Consider the following 24278-nt stretch of genomic DNA (forward strand, 5'->3'; position numbering starts at 1 on the left):
CAACATGCGCACCATTGGTGGCCCTAAGCACTTCCAGTCTGTAATCAATTTCAAGCCAGGTGATGTAAAGATAATTTTGGAACACCCTGTATATTAAAATCCATGTTTTAAGTTCAAAACCTTTTTTCATGGCACTTTTTAACCAAGATTACTATAATGAAATTGTCTGCATTTCAACCAAAAGACCTAATTCACTTTGTTTGAAATTATCTCTTGCACACGACTTTTTTTTTCCGAGCGTAACATACATCCTTTCACCACACATCTGTACTCTTTCAACCACGATTCAAAAATAACATAAGGAGTGGCTCAAAAATCTGCGCTCCATAAGATTTGCGAATGATTCTAAGTAAACTGGGTTTTCAGTAAAAATAGTGCATATTATTTACACTATCAAGTGTTAGTCGTTAGTGTTAAACATAATTTAAAAAAAGGAAAATTTTAGGTTTATAATACCCCTAATTAAACAAGAGTAACAATTGTTACAATTTTCACTATATTTTTTAACTTTTTTAACATTCTTCTCATGAGATAACTTCTTCGTTAGTGTTAAACATAATTTAAAAAAAGGAAAATTTTAGGTTTATAATACCCCTAATTAAACAAGAGTAACAATTGTTACAATTTTTACTATATTTTTTAACTTTTTTAACATTCTTCTCATGAGATAACTTCTTCGTTAGTGTTAAACATAATTTAAAAAAAGGAAAATTTTAGGTTTATAATACCCCTAATTAAACAAGAGTAACAATTGTTACAATTTTTACTATATTTTTTAACTTTTTTAACATTCTTCTCATGAGATAACTTCTTCGTTAGTGTTAAACATAATTTAAAAAAAGGAAAATTTTAGGTTTATAATACCCCTAATTAAACAAGAGTAAAAATTGTTACAATTTTCACTATATTTTTTAACTTTTTTAACATTCTTCTCATGAGATAACTTCTTCGTTAGTGTTAAACATAATTTAAAAAAAGGAAAATTTTAGGTTTATAATACCCCTAATTAAACAAGAGTAACAATTGTTACAATTTTTACTATATTTTCAAACTTTTTTAACATTTTTCTCATGAGATAACTTCTTCGTTAGTGTTAAACAAAATTTTAAAAAAAGGAAAAGTTTAGGTTTATAATACCCCTAATTAAACAAGAGTAACAATTGTTACAATTTTTACTATATTTTTTAACTTTTTTAACATTCTTCTCATGAGATAACTTCTTCGTTAGTGTTAAACATAATTTTAAAAAAAGGAAAATTTTAGGTTTATAATACCCCTAATTAAACAAGAGTAACAATTGTTACAATTTTTACTATATTTTTTAACTTTTTTAACATTCTTCTCATGAGATAACTTCTTCGTTAGTGTTAAACATAATTTAAAAAAAGGAAAATTTTAGGTTTATAATACCCCTAATTAAACAAGAGTAACAATTGTTACAATTTTTACTATATTTTCAAACTTTTTTAACATTTTTCTCATGAGATAACTTCTTCGTTAGTGTTAAACAAAATTTTAAAAAAAGGAAAATTTTAGGTTTATAATACCCCTAATTAAACAAGAGTAACAATTGTTACAATTTTTACTATATTTTTTAACTTTTTTAACATTCTTCTCATGAGATAACTTCTTCGTTAGTGTTAAACATAATTTAAAAAAAGGAAAATTTTAGGTTTATAATACCCCTAATTAAACAAGAGTAACAATTGTTACAATTTTTACTATATTTTTTAACTTTTTTAACATTCTTCTCATGAGATAACTTCTTCGTTAGTGTTAAACATAATTTAAAAAAAGGAAAATTTTAGGTTTATAATACCCCTAATTAAACAAGAGTAACAATTGTTACAATTTTTACTATATTTTCAAACTTTTTTAACATTTTTCTCATGAGATAACTTCTTCGTTAGTGTTAAACAAAATTTTAAAAAAAGGAAAATTTTAGGTTTATAATACCCCTAATTAAACAAGAGTAACAATTGTTAAAATTTTTACTATATTTTTTAACTTTTTTAACATATAATACCCCTAATTAAACAAGAGTAACAATTGTTACAATTTTTACTATATTTTCAAACTTTTTTAACATTTTTCTCATGAGATAACTTCTTCGTTAGTGTTAAACAAAATTTTAAAAAAAGGAAAATTTTAGGTTTATAATACCCCTAATTAAACAAGAGTAACAATTGTTACAATTTTTACTATATTTTTTAACTTTTTTAACATTCTTCTCATGAGATAACTTCTTCGTTAGTGTTAAACATAATTTAAAAAAAGGAAAATTTTAGGTTTATAATACCCCTAATTAAACAAGAGTAACAATTGTTACAATTTTTACTATATTTTTTAACTTTTTTAACATTCTTCTCATGAGATAACTTCTTCGTTAGTGTTAAACATAATTTAAAAAAAGGAAAATTTTAGGTTTATAATACCCCTAATTAAACAAGAGTAACAATTGTTACAATTTTTACTATATTTTTTAACTTTTTTAACATTCTTCTCATAAGATAACTTCTTCTGCCGATGATTTTGTTCTTTTTTTTTATTATTAGTTAAAACCAGCTTACGCATGCTTGCAATTTTTGCATTTTATATGTGAAATTTCAAAGTCAAATGACATGCATGAAATACACCCTAGTCCAAAGAATTAAAGTTAAATAGTTGCAAAGCCGATTATTTCTTTAAAAAAAATTAACTTTTTTTTTAATGGCGGACCACAAACCCGTTTATAAGGCGGGTCACATTCACAGAATCATACACACAAAGGAGAAAGGACATAGAATACATAGAGAGAGAGAGAAAGAAGCATCCATGCCCTGAGCAGGATTTGAACCCACGACCATCGGCTCCACGGTCAGACACGCTAACCACTCGGCCACGTGGTGGCAAAAAATTAACTACTCCGGTTTAAGGAAGCAATTATCAATGAATCATTAATATTCTTGCTTCCTCATTGCGGTCCCGCAGTGGACTGATCGTTAAGACACGGTTCCCAGCAGATCACCGAAGTCAAGCATCACTGGCTGCGGTCAGTGTGCGGGTGGGTGACCACTTGGATCAGCCTGCGTAGGGACCGAGGGTGTGCGGTATTGGTCCTCGTTAAACTGTGCTACCGTAAAGTGCTCGACTTCGCGCGCAGGTCGTCGGGCTACAAAGCGGAGGTGCCATCCCCTCCGCAGAGGATCAAAATTGTGATGGCATGTCTTCGGATCATCCTCCGGGATGTTTCCCAGACCGTCGCCAATAGCCCATTGTGCAGCTCTAGTGCGACGTTAATTAAAAACAACAACAACAACTTCCTTATTACGAAATATTAGAAGAAATTTTTACACATAATTTCTTCAAAACGTGTGATAAAACTATTATTATAGGCTATTTAAGTAGAAAATACCCGATGTTAGAAAAAGAACAATTTTCGAAATGATGATTCTAAAAATAGCATGATTTTCGAATCTTTTTACAATTTTCTATTAAGTAGCCATTAAGCAAAATGAGACATTGTCGAGCATTTTCCTGACATAGCAATATTTTTTTTAATTCTGCTAAAGTTTAGAAATAATAGCAGCAACATTTTAAGCTAATTTTTGCAACATTATCCTTTTCAAGAAAGCAACTTTCTTAAAGTTTGCGGGCAAGACTAACTTTGAACGTCAAAATAAAATTGTTTGCCCATAATTTTTTGTTCATTTAAAAAAACGAAACAAACTGTTGTATTTTTTGCTGTGCACACGTACGCATTTATTTTTGACTGTCAAATAAATAACAAACAATGAAAAAGACAATCAATAATTAATCTTCATTTTTCGAAAAAAATAGTAGTGTGGCGTAACTACCACTACGATTACTAAACATCAATTCACTAGTATATAAGGCATGCTAACTTGATTCAATCTAGAGGTACTTTTTGATAGATGAAGGTTGGCATTATCTAAACATCTTTCCCCACAGTAGTAAATTATCAGCTGTTTTGCATCTAACAATTTTGATCAGCAGATCATTTTTAATTTCCTAACAAGGTTTTATTCTCAGCTAGCTGACAATAATTCTAAGTTTAATTTCAATAAAACTTAAAAAAAAGACATTTTACTTTAGAGGAAAACATAAATTGAAGTACTAAAACAATTTAATTGTATACTAACGAGAAAATAATATGCATGGTAGCGTAAAGAATAAGATTTTGAGAAATTTTAAAATTTAATTGAATAATTGATGGTAAAGAAGCCCGGTGGCTGAGCGGTAGCGCTTCGCGCTGTCGTGCCACAGGTCCCTGGTTCGATCCTCGGGCCGGGCAAGGTTCACTCAGCCTTTCATCCCTTCAGTGGGTCGATAAATGAGTACCAAGCATGCTTGGGAACTAAACACTGGGGGTTCCGCGTTCGGCTGACCACCTGACCGGAACATCTGCTCCTGCACCCCAGAGCCCAAGGTCAAGAAAACTGAGATGGGCACAGTAGGCCTTGGCCCTCTATGGGCTGTCGCGCCACTGAGTTTAGTTTAATTGATGGTAAAATAATTATAAATACGTGTGCAATACATGTTATAAATACATGTTAAATACACGTGCGGACATGTAATTAACAAATTTATTTTAAGATTAAGACCATATATAAGTTGGTGAGAAATTTTAAGATGCTTAGAAATGTTGACTACTTATTCGTATTAGTAATTATAAAATATATATTGAAGAAACTGATAAACATATTCCAAATCTATGCATACGTTTGTATATTATTGAAATTGTATCAATTACTGAAATAACATTCTCAAAAATAAATTTTTAAAAAAAACCTGATGTATTATCGCATTCTATCAAAAACATGCTATTATTAAACTCAACATTCGTTGAATAAAATGTTTCATTCAAGTCTCTTTAATTCAAATCTTATTCAAATCTTCAATTACGAATAAATTTTTAGACGACTAAAAAAGGAACATCGTATTTTATAATTTAAAAAAAGGATTAGAAATCGGTTATGAGCGAAAAAAAAATATGAATGAAATTTTACTCTACGCTTGCTAAGTCAAGTTCCTTTTAAATTAACCACATTTAAATATTATTCGCCCCATTTAAATATTACTTCATTGTCGCCAAATTATTCTGTTAAAAATAATTCATTTTAATTTTTTTCAGCTTCAAACAAATAAAGTCGGTTAAAACTTTAAATTTTGCAATAGAAAAAAACGTAGATTAACGCAATTTTAAAACAAATTATACTTCATGATTCAAAAGGTTTTCACCCACAATTAAATTAAAGAAAATTATTAATTAAATTAAATTAAAGAATAAATAATAATTAAAAATTATTTCTGCATGAAATTATCTTTGGGTGAATGGGTTTTATAAGTAGGTGCAATTTTTTTTAAAATTTCTTTATTGATTATAAAAATATGACTAAAAACGCTAAAAGTGAAATTGACATTTAGGGGTCCGAACTTTGGTTAGCTCTCCTGACCATGCGGATCATATTTCTTAGATTGCGGCTACCACCTATGTTTTAAAGGTTAAGAATCCAAATATGTGAAAGAAAAAAAATGTGGTTATTCAGAGAAAGTACGTTTGTATGTCTGATTTTGTAACTTATAAGAGTTAGCATTAAATTATTAGCATATTTGAGTTCCCCTTAGGAACCATTAAGATTGGCACTTAGTACGTGAAAATCCGATCATTAGAACGAAAGTTATTCAGGGCGATATTCCTTTTTTGCCCTCTGTATATCTGCTCTTATTATTCGAATCTAATGGATTTTGCTTCAGGATCAAAACATTAAAAAAGAATTTTACAATATGCTAAAACTTTTCTTTGTATTTAAAAAAATTGCTTAAACTATGTGTAAAAATCACATTTCCTGCCCCAAGATGACTACTTCTAATTGTTGTTTGATTCCAACTGCACATTTTTAGCAAGCTTAATTTTGAACAATATCCTGATATTTCCACTAAAGCAACTTCAGTAACTAAACTGCAAAGTATAAATTTTCAGTTTTTCCTTTTTTAAATCTGCAAAATTTTCAATGAATTTTACAAGTTTTTGAACGGGGGGCAGGATGAGAAAACTTCCTATGAGCTTTTTACAGAGCTGATTGTATTCTGGGTGCACCCCGGATCTAATCCGAAGAAATTTTCATACGAGTTGCACAGTCTAAAATTTAAATTTCGAAACTTTCGCTTAATCCCATTAACGAGAAGTTTACATAAAAGTGCTTTTTTTTTCCTCCATTAAGCTGTCTTTCCCTAATTTGAATATTTGGAACTGTGCCGGAATCCACTAATGTAGTGCGTCTTAATTACGCGATTTTAATATCAAAAACAGATTTTTCTACTTACCTAATTAAGAAATTACACGTTGCGATTCCTATATCGACGATACTTGAAAATTCAATATTAAGATCTGTATTCACGCTTTTTTAAAATCAAGATTGAGGATTGTATTCATGCGTTTTTGAAATCCAATTTTGAGATTCATTAAAGTTTACGAAGTTTTCAAGACACTACAATTGTGTGTTTTTCCCTTCTGCTGAAATACAGTCAAACCCCGCTATAGTGAACACGGTTTATAGTGAACTCCCGGATATAGTGAACGAAATGCTCGGTCCCGTGCCTTGCTATACACTTATAATGTTACTATTAGTGGATATAGTGAACCAAAAAAGTGAGGAAGTTGGATATAATGAACTTTTTTCTGTCTTCGACTGATTTCCCCCCTATTTTCTTTGTAATAATTTTGAAATTTCTACTTCAAAATAAATAGATATACCGATTTTTAAAACCATCTATAGAAGCTACTTTTATGTGCTCGAATGGCAGGTTAGACAGGTTTAAAAAGCGGAATAACAGAAATTCAGGAAAAATTATCTGAGAGTCGGGAAGTGTTTCCATATCTGATGTTGAGGATTGCTCATCAGCTAAAGATTACTAATTTTTATTTGTACGTAAGACGAAGAGTGATGAAAAATAACACATTTTTTGCTATTACATAATATTTTTCAGTCATTTATATGAATATAATGTAATAAAAGGGAGGAGTTTGGGAACTATTAGTGAAATTGCCTGCGTAACGGATATAGTGAGCTCCCGGTTATAGTGGACAGAAATTTCGGTCCCTTGAAGGTTCACTATAGCGGGGTTTGACTGTATATCTTTTCTTTTCTCAGCAGATGATGTCGTTGAAGTATTTTTTATTTCATTTAACTCCTATCTTTCTCACATGAATTATTCAGTTTCATATAATTATCTGGAAAACATACCTGAGGGCGATTCGGAGATAACATACGTAAGTCGCTTCCCGTTTAACAGAGACGCACATTAACACACCATCCATCCATCCGCAGATCATAATTTTGTCCTGAACCAGAGGATAATTAATTTCCAATCCAGTACCTTCAGACGCATTGATTTGTTATGGGAATTTAAAGTACGTTGTGACCCCGACAGATTTAGTGGGCACCAGTCACCATCTTGTACACAGGACTTTTTGGCCGACAGAGATCGAACACTCAATCTCTCAGACATAGGCCCAATTCCCTTTCAGTCATATATTTCCGCTATGTGGTGAAAATATTTACACTGGCCCGAGTTATTTGTGATAGCAGTTACAACATTGTTTCTATATTTAAGTTACTGTTACTCTTTAAAGAACTAATTTCTACAATTAGTGAAATCTAATGATAACAATATCAGACACAACCAAACTACAAAAATATTTTAGATCAAAGAATTATCTGTTTTTATATTAACCTCTTTTATTAAAATCACTGTTATAATAATGCATAAATATTTGCATGCCGTGTGATCATTGAAGCAATTCACGTAATATAACACTTTGGTCAAGTTTGAGCTAGAAAAGGGCAGTAAAAATTTTCAGAAATAACTCCTAAAACTGAAGACAAATGTTATGCCTAGATCCCCTGAATTCCTAGTATAGTAACCTTAGTTATGGCTTTTTTTTTGTCGTATGCCTGTTTAGGCAGTGGGGGTACGATTGTTCCTGTTTTCAGTGGCGCCATCTATGGCCAGGAATTCGACTTCTGCCACACCATTCACACAAACCGTTTATAGGGCGGGTCACACATTCACACACAAAGGAGAAAGGACATAGAACACACACACAGAGAAAGAAACAACCATGCCTTGCCCGGGATTCGAAACCAGGACCTTTCTGATGCAAGGACAGTTCCCTGTCCCCTACACAGGCGGGTCGGCTTATGCCTTTAACAAGTAATAATTATCCTTGCAATATCACTCGCGCTAATATTCGAATTTAAATCACAAATTACTTTACTGTTTTCCTGCTTTATAGTTTTTAGCAAAGCTTTAAAATTTTAAGTTTTTAATCACCTGATAAATGAAAATGCACTCAGAAGTGACTCGTGAAAATGACAGACTCTAATGACTTATTTTTTTATTCAAATTTATAATACACAACCGTGATTTTTTTTAACCTAATTTTTATAATAATGCTGGATTTCACTTTACACAAAACACGCCTAAACACGCTTTAAATAAAATATTTTCTTAAAAAAAAATGATTATCATTAAATATACCACTTTTCGGTTCAATTTCTGTCTTATTTAATTATGTATTATTTAATTATAATTAAGGTTCAGATTTTGCTTAGAGAATAGACTTGTGAACACACTAAGACTTATAGACCAATACATGTACTAAGAGTCCCTGAATTTTTATGTATTTTTTTAAATATGTAAAAACTTAGTCTATCATTCCTATTTATCAATTAAGGATAGAAATTGCATACGTATAGATAGAATTGTGTACACTTTACTAAAGCACATCCAAGCACTTAGTGCCGTTTTCCAGAACTTTATCTTCTAAAGGCTCCGGTAAGAGCTGGTGCCACGCGATCAGACGACGTTGTCAGCGAGTAAACTTGTATCATATCTCCAAATTTCCACAGTCATATCTTTTGCTAAGGAACTTCAGCCACGTCAACGTAAATTTGCTGCGTATACATGTCTATTTTTTAGTACGCTGCTGGACTAAACTCATAACCAAAACCAGTGGTTTGATCAGTATTTTAACCGATTACACCACCAAGACGCTATTTTTTGCACAGGTGTAAGGTACGGGTTTACAGGTATAGTATTATCAAGATATTATCAGTCAGTTGACTGAGGTACCTGACAGATAATAGCTAGTATTTATCTGAATTACTGAGGATTTAATATCTGCTGAACTAATAGATACCAGCTGATATTACCTATGGAACTTATTATAAATTTCTAAAATGTATAGGTGTAAAAGAAAAAGAAAATACATGTAGCGTATTTAGCCAAGCGGAGAGAAAAACAATCGAGAAAATTTTTACAATTCATCTGATCTTTTCGAGCAATAATGCATAGATTAAAAAAGATTTAAAATAATTTTATAAAGATTAATTTCTTTTAAGAAATAAGATACAATTAAAATATGTTTATTAAAATGTCTCTTTTTATAATATTTTATATTAACTACTCCTAACAACGAAATATGATGCTGTGCCATTTTGTAAAATTATTATTCATGCAAATAATCTAGATTCTTATCTGACAAAGTTTTTAAAGTGTACGAACATCCGTTTAGAAGGTTTCAAGTATTTAGAATTTTATTTATTATTTTCGTCAATAATGCTTTTGAATAATTTTTTTTTTTAGAATTAATGTATTGCATCTGAGTGGTGGAATACTTATCATGAGACATCAGAAGAGCTTTCTTACTTTACTTCGGGACCAAAAAACTTCTAGACAAGAGCAAACTGAACTTCAATCATAAAATTTATAGATTACATTTGTTATCAGTGTTTCAGCTGAATACATCAGTTTTATGTGTGACTTGTAAACTCTTTAGAAAATAGGCATAAAATTGACTGTAAAGAACTAATAGCATCTTACTAATAGTTAAAATAACGATATCATCTTTTTGTCTTCAAGAATTTTTTTTTATTTCTGTGAAGGATGGATAGGAAAGAAATTCCCAGCAGGTTTTTTAAATTCGGGACTTGGAACGTACGTGGTTTAAATGAAGAAAAAAAAAAGAAGAAAATTTTTGCTGAAATTGAAAGAGAAAACAAAGATGTGGTTGTACTTACAGAAACTAAACTCAGAGGGTATGGAAAAGAGGAATATTCGAACTATATCCACGTCTACGGCGGCGTTCATGATGATCCTGCCAGAGCCGGCGTCTCTGTTCTGGTCAAAAAAAAACATTCCTTTGGTATGCGATGGAAAGTAATTAACGAACGAATAATCAGAGTCAGACTTAAAGTGGGGGCGAATAAAATTGTGATCATTGGTTTTTATGGGGATAATGTGTACGCTCGGAATGAATCCAGAATTGTGAAAGCATTAAAAAAAGTTATAGAAGAAAGTATTACAGACGAGATGGTCATTTTAGGGGATTTCAATGCTTGGGTTGGTACATCCGAAGATAGCAAAGAAATTGGAAAATTCGGCGATGAGAGAACGAATAATAATGGCGATATTCTTATTCAAATTTGTAAGGATTTTCGTTTGACGATTTTAAACACCTTTTTTAAACATGAAGACATACGTACATACACTTGGTACGATAGTAAGGGCACAAAGACAATAATTGATTTTTGCATAGTCAGACAAGACACTAATTTGAAGTTTTTGGATGTTTCTGCTTATAACAGCCAGATAACAGATCATAGTTACGTAGAGGCGTTGGCATTAATTCCAAATTTCTCATTAAACGTGTATAATTCCCATTTGCTATTTAATGGGACAATTGAAAAACAATATCAAGATAATCTTGATAGCTATCTTCATTTTGCATTCCAGAATAATGGGTTTAATTCAGCAGCTGATTTGTATAATATCTTCAAGAAAGCGATACATTCTGCCGCTACTGAAGTCTTGGGAATTGATGGACAGGGAGATAGATCCTTATTTCTGTTGAGTGGAATTAAAAAACGTTCAACTGATATTTTACCTTTGGAAAAAGATGCATTTGATATTTCACTTAATGAAAAGTTACAAGTTTGGAAAGGAATTTGCCAAGCTGTTAATGAAATTTCAGAAGAAAAGCATTTTCAAAGGAAAAAATTTATTTGTAACATCTTAAAAGAATTAGAAAATCAGCCTGTTACAACTCTGACAGCAGATAAAAAATTTCTTGAAAACTATTTTAAAGAATGCCGCTCAGAGTTTATTGATAATTTAGAAAATACCATTGAACCATCTGATATTCCTATACCTGTAACTCTTCAAAATATCAAAGAAGTTTTGAATGAATTCGAAGATACTGACTTGCCATCACCTGGTGGCATTAGCATGCGACTGCTGAAGCATGGAAGCTATGCATTGATAAGTGTTTTACTCTCGTTAATTCAAGCCATCCTTGGTGGTCAAACAATACCAGAAGAAATTAATGAAATGTTTTTCTTTTACCAGTCTGGTGACGAAGAACAGTTAAATCTTATAAATTGTTCAAAATGCGTTTCCCACACTGTTATGCAGGTCATGAGTGCAATTATAAGGAATTCTATTAAAGAAAGACTTGTATTTCAAGAAAAATGCAAACTAATTCATGAAGTATCATGTTTGGATGCAACTTTTATTCTAAGAAGATTACTTTTGAAGAAAAATATACACTTGCATTTAGTTTTCATCAATTTGGAGGAAGCTTTTCTTGATGTTCCACGCATAAATATGATTAATGAGCTTCAAAATATAGGGATTGAAGACTCCTTAGTGAAGATAGTTGAGCATCTATACAAAGACAACACTGTTCGCATGATCTTTTCAAGCGAAATTTCTAATCTTAGTTACCCAGTATCTAAAGGGCTTAAGAAAGACTGTTCGTTATCCCCAACATTATTTCATGTTTACATTCGAAGGGCAATAAAAGATTGGTTAAAAGAAAACGATAAAAAGGAACTGTCCTTGGACACCCCATATATGTTTTCGTTCCTTTCGGAACAAACGAATTTAGTTGTTCTTTCCGATAGTCAAAAGCATCTAAGTGTTGCAATTGAGAGCCTGCTGAAACATTTGGGGAAACTAAATTTGCAAATCAGTTTCAAAAATATCAAATATTTAGGGATAACCGAAGATGATGAACGTAAACTGAAGATCGGCAAGAAAAACATAGTCAGTGAAGACTCTATTGAGTTCCTTGGATCGGTATTGGAAAGAGGTGGCGGAAACGCTATCGATATTAAAAATCGAATTATGGATACGAAGAATGCAATCTTTGACATGAACTTCGTAGCACATAACGGGATGATTACCGATGAATTAAAGAAATACTTTTACCAAACAATCATTGAAAACAGCCTAACCTTTGGTTGTGAAACGTGGCTTAATTTTGATGAAGACTTTCAGTTGGCTCTTCTCGACGTTGAAATGTTTTATTGTAGGTTGAATAATTGTCCTCCGCAAGAAAGGAATGTTATTTCTGTAGTGCATGAAAGGAAGGAAGTTTATTATAATGAACCATTACAATATAAGTGGCCAAAACACTTTCTGGAATGGTGCGAAAACCACTTGGAATCGAATCCCGAAAGGCTAATTAAATGGACCGAGGGCTAAGGTTCTTTTTAAAACATAATCTGAAAAAAAAAACTTAAACTTAAATGTGAGTTAATGCTACTTCACATTTTTGTCGCTGCTGTTATGCGTAATTATATTATATTATGTCATTTTCATATCACCTATTTATAATGATGTTATTATATCATTTATATACGATTATGTGAATATGCTGTTATGTCGATATGCTTATAACGCATTACTAATCTGTTATTTTATAAATTCATAATCTTTCCATATTGATTATTGAACGGAAAACACATGAAAATGCTTTCTAAGCTATAAATTTATTTTTATGCCTTGAACATTTGTTTTTGTCAACTAGGTGCATCAATTGTATAATTTTGTTTTCTAATGTATTTACTTTTGTTTTCGATCTGTGTATGAAATTACAGCTTTTTGTCCTGATTAAAAATTATTAAAATTTTTTAAAAAATATACATAAATGGTGTCGATACTTAATTGATACACCCGTTAAAAAAGAATTTTTAGTAAGTTTACAAGAATATGATCTTTTATCTAAAACAAATGGTCTTTAATCTTATGACACCATTCTTAAAGGTGCCATTTAAATCCACGATATATTACGATGATACCTTTCCAGTTTAAATTGAATTATCTTCGTCAGATTTAAAATGGATCATCGAAAAAATTTGTTGAACCACTTTTTAAACTATTTTTTATGATATGATGAATATTTTGTACTTGATCTACTTTATTTTTATTAGCTTGTTTCATTTCAAAGCTTGTGTGTTTTAAACTTTATGTCACTGAAACCAGTCCAGCAGACTAAAGGTAAATGTTTTATTATCTCTATTCTATCGAACCTTTTAATACTGGATTCGTTTATTGTCCACAGAATATCCAGTTTTATTTTAACACCTAAAGCTCCTTACGCAGCAATAGCTATGGATATACTGTCTACGCATACGCGTTACTTAGTTAGACTGCGCGGGACGTCACCTGTTGGTACACAGAGGAGGAAAAAGAAACTAAAAACATTAAAAGACCACCAGTTTAGTATGAAAAAAAACTATTCTGTGGTTATTAATGCTAAAATTAAAATGCTTAAGAGAAGTTTGAACATTGAAGTAACTGTATTTTGTGATACATAATTGTTTATCTCTCTTAACCAAGATTGTTTTGTCACGGTATTGAGCAAAAACTCGCTCACAGACAAACACGCATTCTAAGAGTTATGTTCTTAGTATAAATATCAGAAGGTATCTGCACTCAATATCAAGTCGACATTTCCACTAAACTCAGGATAACTGACTGTAGACGAGTCAAAAATTTGAGAAAGAAACGTTTTGGCCGCTTTTATCCTGATATTTCCATTAAACACAGGATGACTGACTGTAGACGAGTCAAACATTTGAGAAAGAAACGTTTTGGCCGCTTTTATCCTGATATTTCCATTAAACACAGGATGACTGACTGTAGACGAGTCAAACATTTGAGAAAGAAACGTTTTGGCCGCTTTTATCCTGATATTTACATTTAACACAGGATAACTGACTGTAGACGAGTCAAACATTTGAGAAAGAAACGTTTTGGCCGCTTTTATCCTGATATTTCAGTCTTACTTAGTGGCCCTATGCATCGCAATCTCATCAAAACATTAGGACTATATTCATTAATATAAAAAAAATTGCAATTCTTTTGCATAGTGCCTGGAGCAGCATAGCCATTTCTGGCTCTCGTGCCAATATGCTATTACTAGTCAACCAGAAAGTATCTTTTTCGCCCAAATCTTAAAACTGAGTAACTCACTTATAGCCCCTGTTCTTTGCACAATAGGAATGTTAACTTCACAATGGCATATACATCTACTTCACTATACCAAGTCACCAATTTTACGACCACTGAGTGTTAGCAATTTTTAAGAAAAAAGGGGTCAGGCGAGTTGAAGTAGGCACCTTATATACTATATACAAAATATGGAAAATAATCATACGGCCAACTTTCTGCTAGGCTGTGCCTTCGACTATTATCAAAACTAGGTTTTGCTTGCTCAACATAGCTTCATGGTGTTACAATGCTATGAGAGTGGTATAAGGAACAAAACTATTATAACCACAAGGCTCATTACTATTGCTTCAGAAATACAACATGTCTATCAGGAACCATATAGAATAACTAGTATGAATCAAGTATATATTTATCAAAATCGCAAAATGCTTTCAAGTATAACCTATAAATAATTCGTAAAAACGGCTTTAAGGGCGCTATACCACTCGAGAAACTTTTCTCTAAGCTTTAAATTTTAAAACAGAAATGTGGAGAAACAGAAGTTTCCATGTAAAATGAGTTCACCCTTACAAAAAAATGAGGTATTTTTCAGATATAAATGAGATGTTTTTCAAGGTTTATTTACTGTTACTTAATCACATACTGTTATATACTGTTATTTAGATACATCGTAAGGTTAAAAAGATTGCAAATGGAAAATATGTTATTTTTAAAGGATGAAATCAGTTTTTTCATAAAGTAACTAAATATATCATGTAGTAATTAGACAAGTAAGTTAAAGTATTTAAAATTATTGAATTCCACGATTTAACTAGTTATTCTATAGTATAACGATTGCTTGATTTTTAAAGTATGAAATGCGGTACTCGAAAGTTGTTTGAACCGGTTGTAGCTGCTTTAAGTCAGTTTTGAACCGGTTGTAGTTGCCCTGAAGTGTGTGAGTACGCTTCATTTCGTTGATTTTCGATGTATAGTTATTAATGTGAGCAATAATAAATTATATCTCATCTGTTTTTCCTCATGATTTAGTAATTAATCCTTCACAAATAGGTATAAAATGCATTCTTCGATAGGTTTCAGCTATTACGATCAAATAATTTATAAAATAACTTTAAAACTGTATATTTTTCACTTTAACGATTAGTTATGTCATTGAATAATAAGGTAAAGTATGAAATTTTTCCTTTATAATGTACTTTAACCATATATGGAAGTACTTTTACTTTCGTTACTTGTACCGCCGGTACAAGTAAAAAATACGTACTTTTACTTGTACTTCGTTACTTTTTAAATTTAGTACTTTTAGTTGTACTTTCGTTACTTTTTTAGGGAAAAAGTACAAGTATTTGTAACAGAAATATCGAATGAAATCGTTACTTTTTTCTAAAACTCGGTAAGCTTTCTAAAAGAAAAAAAAATTGAATTAAAAAAAAAACTAAATTTAAAAAAATGCTTACATTTTTTTAATTTATAAAATTAATGTGCAATATATATGCATTCCCTGCTAACTTCGTGTTTAAATACCTTCTGTTTCAACTTATACTGCACATTCAATTATTTTTTACTAGCTCAAAGATCACAAAGCTATCTGAAAACCCGTGTTTGCTTTGTTTATGTTTGTGCTTTTAAAACGCGTTTCTAAAGAGTAAAACAATTTTAAATCAATGGTATTTAAATAAATAAAAATTATAAACTAAAAATTAAAATCAATAGATAAAATTTCTTTTTCGTGCAAATCCATAAAAAGTTTGATATTAAAATTATATTTGATTTTAAAATTATATTATACGATTATATTATAATATTCTTCCGAATTTAAAAATAAATTAATATCCATAACTTTCAAAATTAAAAATAATTAAATAAATAACAACAGTTTTGCAAAAACATTAAAGAACATAAGAATATTATTCAATAAAATTTTAAGTTACTTTGAATTTTTGATTTCCTAGAAATGTACTTTTAAATCGTTACTTTCTTTGTTTAGTACTTGTACTTTTTACTCGTTACTTTTTTTAAAAATACTTGTACTTTTACTAGTTACTTTTTAAAAGTAACGTTGCCATATATGACTTTAACTGACTTTTCTGGTTATTTCATAAAATACCTAGTTATTCGATGAAATAACTGAATTGTACTCTTTATCGGTAACACATACATAGGCTGAAAATTAGCAAAATAAGCGGATAAACGTCGAAAATGATTTTTGGGGAAACTTTAAGGAATCCCCCAGCTACTTCATTTTGGATGGAAAAGCGCAATGGGAAATATACTAGCAATTAGAACTGAGCGATAAACCGATGCGTCGAAAAATATCGATGTTGTGCAATCATCGCTGATCCGATGTTTGGATTTGCTATTTTTCGAAGCATCGGAAATTGTACTGAAATGTGTACGATGTTTTTCGATATGTCTTTGACATCGATGACTACAAGCACGATTCCGGAGCACAGTTCCGGATAGCACATCGATGGTTTCAAGTGCATCCGAAGAGCACTAGTCCCGATCATGACATCGCGACGTTGCGCAATGAGCTGTACAGCGGCGATGATCGTTATCTGTCGTCGTTGCATTGTCGATTGTTACATCGAGACAAATCGTTTTGTTTACATGATGTATCCCAATGTGTCTGAGAATCGGAGTGTTGTTGAATCTCTTAGTTACGAAAGTGTTTTTCTTTTAATTGTGCAAATCCTGCTGATTTTTTTACAGTCAATCCAGCCAATTGTCGTTTTTTAATTGCTATTTTGCAGACATCTACGTTTTTAAATATTGAGAAATAATTTTATTGTTAGAAAATATTTAAAAAAAAGTTAAGTTTATTTAAATAAAAAATGCAACTTGCAAATTAAGAATTGTTAATAATTTACTTTTATTCCAGGATTCGTTTTACTTTTTTATACATTCCTTTTTTTTTAATAAATGTTGATAGCAATGAACTATATTTAAGATGGTGGGAAATGTTTCAGTTTAATTTTATTTCATCAATATAATTGCCTTAATCGATCAATCAATCAAGAAGAGCAAGAATTCAAATTTACCCACTACCAAATGCAAAACATTAATGTACCGACACATCGCGATGCATCAAAATATCGCGATGTTTGCAAGACGATACATCGCGATGCCAAAATCTTAAGATCGCCTAGTCCTACAAAAACGCATGTTCTTTTAATAATTCATTCAATATATTATTGCTAGAGTTTTTTTTTAAATTGTTGTCAATTATTTTTATTGGCATTTTGCTTTAAATAATTTCATACCAGCAACTGAAACATTAATCAATACTGGCTTGAAAAAGTCTTAAATTCCTTCTTAACTCATCACAGAAATCTAATGTTTCGCGAAAAACACTGCTTGGGAACCGCTGATCTAGATAAATGATTCCTAGATGGTGTTCCGTGGATGGTTTGCAATGGTTTCGAGAGTTAAGACTTTTTTTTAATCAGTTAAGGCCTGGTTTCTTAGAACAGGACGCCGTCAACTGGAAATCAGCTCTAACCTCTGATTGGTCCATTTGTGAGTTTGATAGTATACGTCATCGAACGCTCATCTTGAACTACAATTGCCGTCCAACTCAACAGCAGTTGGATTACAACGTGACGTTAACCACAGAAGCAATGGCGGACAACATCCAACAGCACATTGAAATCACTAGCCCTTGATTCCCACATTGACTCTGATTGAGACTGGATCATTCCATTTATTTCAAAGGTGGGAAAAGTAGAAATTGCTGCGCATCATTTCGGCGCACGTGCTATACAGTAAATCCGATTGCAATATCTTCTTTGAAGACACATCTCCTATTCTTTCTGTAAGCAGATTTTTAAAATTAAAATGACGGCGCCATTTACCAATTTCGGACTTAAATATATATTAACTTATACATTTCTGATAAGTTTTAAATTAATCTGATGTTTTTAAATATCATATTTTTTACACTCTGATTACATTTTTTAAAATCGTAACTAATTTTATATAGTGTCTGAAATATTATTTTATATATCTTCTTGTATTTTTATGAAGTTGAGGTAAGAAAATCTAAGTAAAATATAGAAAGAGCTTAATGAAATTAAAGATTCATCATAATATAGAATTTTTTAAAAATAAAGATGATAAAAACGCATGGGCGGAAATTATTTTATTTTATAAGCATATTTGTATATTTCTCTGTTTGCAAAAGATGTATTTTATTTTTTTATATATATTCCAATCTCTATGAATGGATAATCGTGACTATTCTACAAAAAATAAATAAATAATCAAAATTTATTCTTTAAAATTTAATTTCTTATGCAATTAACAGATATATTTAATTACATAAAAATGCTAAATTAAACGTTATTTCTATCTTCATTTTGTTCAGAAGAAGTTTTAAATACATATTATTGCATTGCCATGTGCTAATAATGTAGAGAACCACCAACAGGAATAAGATGAATAAAACATGAAATCCCATTATCCTTATGCGCATACAAAGTGTAAAGCCCAAAAGTGATTTTGGTACTAATTGATTTTAGGAACTATGTTGGCGACTTTTTTTTCACATATCTTCGTCTATATGAACATTGATATATATATATATATATATATATATATATATATATATATATATATATATATATATATATATATATATATATATATATATATATATATATATATATATATATATATATATATATGGCTACAGGGGAATGGCTACATACGGAACATGGCTACATGGTCCCTTTAATTGATAAGTACCTTTATAAAATAATAATTTTATCTTATGAAAGAAATTATACTTTTATATTATAATTTTATTTTATGAAAGAAAAATATCAAAAGAGTTCAAATACATTTATTTAGTGAGATTACCTCAAGAAAATGAAAATAACGCCACAAAAGTTTATAAATGGATAATTTTCACCAACAATCTGAAATGATATAGTAAATATGAAGAATATTATAATTTTCCAATAGAAACAATAAGTAATTTGTTTGACACACAGATTAAAGATGGCGCTATCACATTAAATTATGAATTTGAAGCGTAAGTAAAATAAATATTTTTACTTGTAACTAAAATACATAACATATACCTTTCTTATCTAAGTTTTAAAATTTGAAGTTTTCACTTAATTATTCTAATGCACCAAGTTTTGAAAAAAAAGATCAGGAAAAAAAATCATCACCATTCATGGAATATCTGAGTTTTAAAACCTATTAAAATTATTTCACCAGCAGCAAAAAAGAGCCATAATTACTTTTATGCATTATCCGCCGCCGATTTTCGCCAATTTAAAAAAATAATTTTGTCTGTCGTTCAAATTTAAATATTTTCTCATTTTTTGTATGAATAAGTTATATTTGTATTTTCTTTATGATCAATTACTATGAAAAATAAATTTGAAAGTTACCAAATAACTTAACGAAATAATGGCGAATAAGTATCTTTTTTTGGCAGAATTTCCGCAATAGCACTGATACTAAAATGGCTGGCTGTTTCCTATTGTCAACAGCTGAACCGTGTCATGTTAGAAACTAAAAAAATAATCACAAAAATTGGTTAACTTAAAGCCTACAAGGAGGAAACAGCTATTTTTTATTTTTAAATTAATTGCCAGTACAAAAACCGTGCACTTTCGCTTGGTTATTGGCCAATTTCACTGACTTACTGAAATAGATACTGAAATTATATATTTCATATTATATGAATGAAAATCATAAATACCGAAATGAGAATATTCTCATCTTTTGTTTGAAAGATGAAAGTAATAGGCTATGTGCTAAATGAAAAAAAAATGTATTGCAAGAAATAAGCCAAGAATAAAAAAGATTAAGCATGAATGCTACTTTAAATTTGCATAAAAAATTTCGAACCAAAATATTTACTTCAAAAATTGAGAAATTTGTGTAATGATTTCATTTCTTTTTACTATCATAAGAAAATAGCCTATTTGCAGAAAATTCGGGGAGAGTTTCATCAGGATACAAGCTTGAAGAAATTAAGGTTTAAGATTAAGGTCATACAGTTGTTTAATGATGAGTATTATAAAAGTAGTTTAAATGTATGCAAATAAAATTAAGCATATAGTAGAAAGGAATTGCGTTAAAAATATTGAATTCTGAGTTCATTTATCCTTTTATCTATTTTTTTTGTTGTTGTTTTCTTTTGGGAATTTTGAATTTCCTTTGAGGATATATTTTTTTATTGGAAGGAATAGCTTTCCATTCTTCAGAAGTGGGCAATTCTGAATTGTTAAACGCTTGCATTAGAGCACGAATATTTTTTAAACCATCTTCAATTTGCTGTAAATTTTCAAATGACTGAATGGATTGGGCATCACTAGATATATCCTTGCAATATTGTTCTATAGCTAATTTTTTCTCATTCATGTCTTTCCGAGGTTTTTTATTCATCTGCTTTAAAATAATGTTCTTTTCAGTATTCTTAGAAATTTCGTCATCGTCAATAACCAGCATATTCTCCTGGGATGTACTAGGGCAAATATCCTCTTCGACTTTTTTACACACGTTTTTAAATTTTTGGCATACAAAGTGAATATGCTTGCAGATTACGTATCTTATACTAAAGTCTACACAGCTGCACGACATGGTGTGAATGCATATATTGCAATCTATGCATGCAGTAGTGCAACTACAGCTACTGCTCTCTTTTTCGACTTCATATGTAAAAATTTTTCCATCTTCCTCTTTTGATACGATATACTGTCCCTCATTCATCTGCATAGCTGAATACATACTGGCATCCATTTTAGTGCTTTCCAAATGGCGTTTCATTATAAGTTTGACGCGATTCGTCAGCTTACCGCGTTCAATGGCGATAACCCTATTGAGAAGTTTTTTTGCCATTGCTTTCATTACTGTCTGTAAGGATTTGTCCAGTCTTTTCATAACTACACCGCCAGATTCCTCATATTTGATTTGGCGGTGCCACCGTTCTAACTTCATATTCGTATTTATTTTTAAACCCTTTCTGAAGCAATATGCCCATTTTTCTGCTCTGGACATGTAATACTCCTGAAAATAGCTGAGAAAAGATTCTTCCTCTTTGTATTGTACAAAGAAGTTTTCAGCTAGCTTTGAAAAAGTAATTTCATCCAATTCATGTATTATCAGCTTCATGTCTTTTTTCATGTTTTCTCGAACCACTTCATTTTTTACTTTGGAGTTGAGGTTTTTATTTAAACTTTTCATAACATGCCAGGAACATAGCAAATGACGCGGTTCGTTTTTAAAAGATTTCACCCAGGCATTCAAAAATGTTGTTGTGTCATCGGTCATCATGACACGGGTTACAAAACTTGACAATCTTTATTTAATAGCATCAAAAAATGGTTCTAAACTCTCAGAAGCAATTCTCTTAGAGAAGAAAATTGCTACTGGCAAACCCTCGTGGTTTTCATCATGGACTAAAATTGTAGTTAGGTGAAACCCATACTGGTTAGTGCCATGGGTGTCATCTAACATGATGCACTCTTTTCCATAAAAATCCATTAACTCAATTTGAGATTCAGTGGCTATTCCTAGCAAAAATTCTTCTTCTTCAATTCCTGGATATTGATTTAGTTTTTCACCGATCGGCTTGTATATTAGAACAGGATTACTTTCTTCCTGCATCATTTTCTTCACAGTTATATCAACTGCCATAGCATCATCGTTATGCATAATATTGCTAACATTAAAACCTTGAGCAACATTGTAAATATCCTGACGTGTAGTAAGTCCTAATCGCTTCGTTGGCGAGAACTTGGCTTGAATTTTGTCCATCACAACACTTATTGGCATCCCAACACCAAGCATATTAGCCAACGTTGCACGGTCTTCTTTTTGCAAGGGAAGTTTTCCTACTTCGCATTTATGACCTGCATGAGTTGATTGATATTGCACAGTAATTTGAGTAGCTTCGTGAACAGTTTCTTTAGTAGCAGTGATCATTGCTGGACAAGTGATGCTAGTTTTTATAGATCCTGTATATTTCGAACGTCTTTTCCTTTCTATTTCACAAGGTTTGTAAATACCACTTCTGTGACATCTGTAATACCGAGTTTCTGAATTTTCCTTTAGTAATGAGTTTTTTAAGATAAAAGAAGAGACAGTTTGCTGCTCGATGTCACTTTTCCACTGTTCAAAATCAGATTGACAAAAAAATACCTTATCATGAAAAGTTAATTTAATTTCAGGATGTTCCGTTTTTATATGATTATGGAGATCTATAATTGTTCGGGTTTTTAAACTGCATAGACCGCAAACTTGGTTGCAAGTTGCATTGTTTATAGAGTGAACATTTCTTTCATGCCGGCGTAGATTACTGTTTTTGGAAAAAGTTTGAACACAATGTGCACAGGAAAATTTATTCACTTTTTGCGAGTTCATGTTGTCAATATTATTTTCGGAAGGCAATATTTTATCCTTATCCATGTGATCATTAACCAAGTTCTGTTCCGAGTCGTCAACATTATTTTCCAAAATCAATACTTTATCCGTATCCATAAATTCATTACCTAAGTTCTGTTCCGTGTCGTCAACATAGTTTTCCGAAGGTGGCCCTAAAAAGAGCCTTTTTGTTTTAAAATCATTGGACATAGCACAATGTTAGCAATCAAACCAACGCGTTATGTATAAACTTGATAGCCAAGGATGAGAACATGAGAGTCAGGGTTGCCAGACTTTGAAATTAAAAAGTACTACAACTTTATCTGAAAAAATACCATAAAATACTACATATTTTTGAACGCCATCTGCTGCAGTAATTTGGAAGTATAAATAATATTAAAAGGATAAAATGCTATTAAATGGATAATAATACTATTAGAAAGATAAAATAAAAGGATATATTACTAAGAATAAAATAATTTTAAAATAGAAAAACAATTATATTTTCCCTTTTGTGCACTTTAACTTCAGGTGAACGCGTAGTAACAAAGATTCAAATCAACAATTTTGTCTAAAAAGAATTGTGTGTATCATAAATGTCTCTTGTGCATTGTAAATGATTTATAACAAATTTATAGAAAATCAAACATTAAAAAAAAAATCCCATTTTCATAACATATTCTACATAGGAAGAAAAAGCGTAAAGTCTGTTTTGGTAGCACAAAAAGCAAGTTATATTACATTCTAATCTACAAACTAGGAATAAATCAACTTTTATTTCTTACAATCATCACTAGATAAAGTGACTAGTACAAAACGAACGGTTAGTGGTACAGCTTGATTTCCACGGCGACTGCTATTTAAAACATCGCCAGGCTTGAATAATTTGCATTTAGTTTGTGGCTTCCATATCTAACAGTTTATCATGGTCACTGTAAAAATCGAGATGTATCCAGTAGTCTTATTTCAAAAATCGCTTTTTACTTCAAAAAACTAGAGTGGCACTTCTCTTTGATATAAAAATTAATTAAAAAAAAAAACATTTGTACAACACTTTTTAAAAAAAATACTATATAGAAATGTTATTTTATATTTTATTATTAAAATTATTTATCTTTAATTTTTAGTGACACAATACTTACCATACGTATTATTGAAAATACTACTTATGGCAACCCTGGTGAGAGTAAATCCGGCGCATGCGCAGTAATTTCTACTTTTCCCACCTTTGAAATAAATGGAATGATCCAGTCTCAATCAGAGTCAATGTGGGAATCAAGGGCTAGTCATTGAAATCAGCCAAGATTTTGAGTTTGACATTAAACATAGCTTCTTCATTAAACATAGCACTCTTCATTTAGCTCAGCTATAATGTGTTTTTTCTTGGACAATGTCATTATTTGTTCTCTAAAACACTGGTTGACAATAACAAAATCAATACAAATTCAAAATAAATATTTGTTTAGGCTATTAACGCATGCGTAATGAGAGATAATGTCTGCGTTGAACCGACTGCTCACGCTGAGCTAACAAAAAAGTATTTTTTGGCTTCAGCTCTACGTCAACTTTCCGCTGACGCCCAGATAAGGCGC

At 30.8% G+C, this 24278-nt stretch overlaps 4 protein-coding genes across 5 annotated transcripts in view; 1 reads left to right on the top strand and 3 right to left on the bottom strand.

The window, feature by feature from the left end:
- The window catches only part of LOC107451950 (LINE-1 retrotransposable element ORF2 protein), a 68210-nt gene that overhangs the window by 20729 nt on the left and 23203 nt on the right, over positions 1-24278 (bottom strand). The window lies entirely within an intron of this gene.
- The window catches only part of LOC147815906 (uncharacterized), a 58662-nt gene that overhangs the window by 11123 nt on the left and 23261 nt on the right, over positions 1-24278 (bottom strand). Inside the window, exon 3 of one of the 2 annotated variants that reach the window (XM_087157729.1) lies at positions 10086-10185. The exons of the other annotated variant lie outside the window; for it this stretch is intronic. The gene's annotated coding sequence lies outside the window, so the exon portion shown is untranslated. The remainder of the gene's footprint in view (positions 1-10085; positions 10186-24278) is intronic. 2 annotated transcript variants of the gene reach the window in all.
- Positions 1-24278, top strand: part of LOC147815907 (uncharacterized) — a 29212-nt gene that overhangs the window by 987 nt on the left and 3947 nt on the right. The window lies entirely within an intron of this gene.
- Positions 21625-22896, bottom strand: LOC147815908 (uncharacterized). The gene has a single exon (XM_087156651.1). The coding sequence runs from the start codon at positions 22894-22896 to the stop codon at positions 21625-21627; it is 1272 nt and encodes a 423-aa protein (XP_087012777.1).

The sequence above is a fragment of the Parasteatoda tepidariorum genome, chromosome 2 (assembly GCF_982258835.1).
Source record: "Parasteatoda tepidariorum strain Cologne lab strain chromosome 2, Ptep-v5.0, whole genome shotgun sequence".
Taxonomy (NCBI): Eukaryota; Metazoa; Arthropoda; class Arachnida; order Araneae; family Theridiidae; genus Parasteatoda; species Parasteatoda tepidariorum.

Bases quoted from the DNA above. Each gene is read 5' to 3' on its own strand.
- LOC147815908 (XM_087156651.1), bottom strand. From the start codon at position 22,896: ATGTCCAATGATTTTAAAACAAAAAGGCTCTTTTTAGGGCCACCTTCG.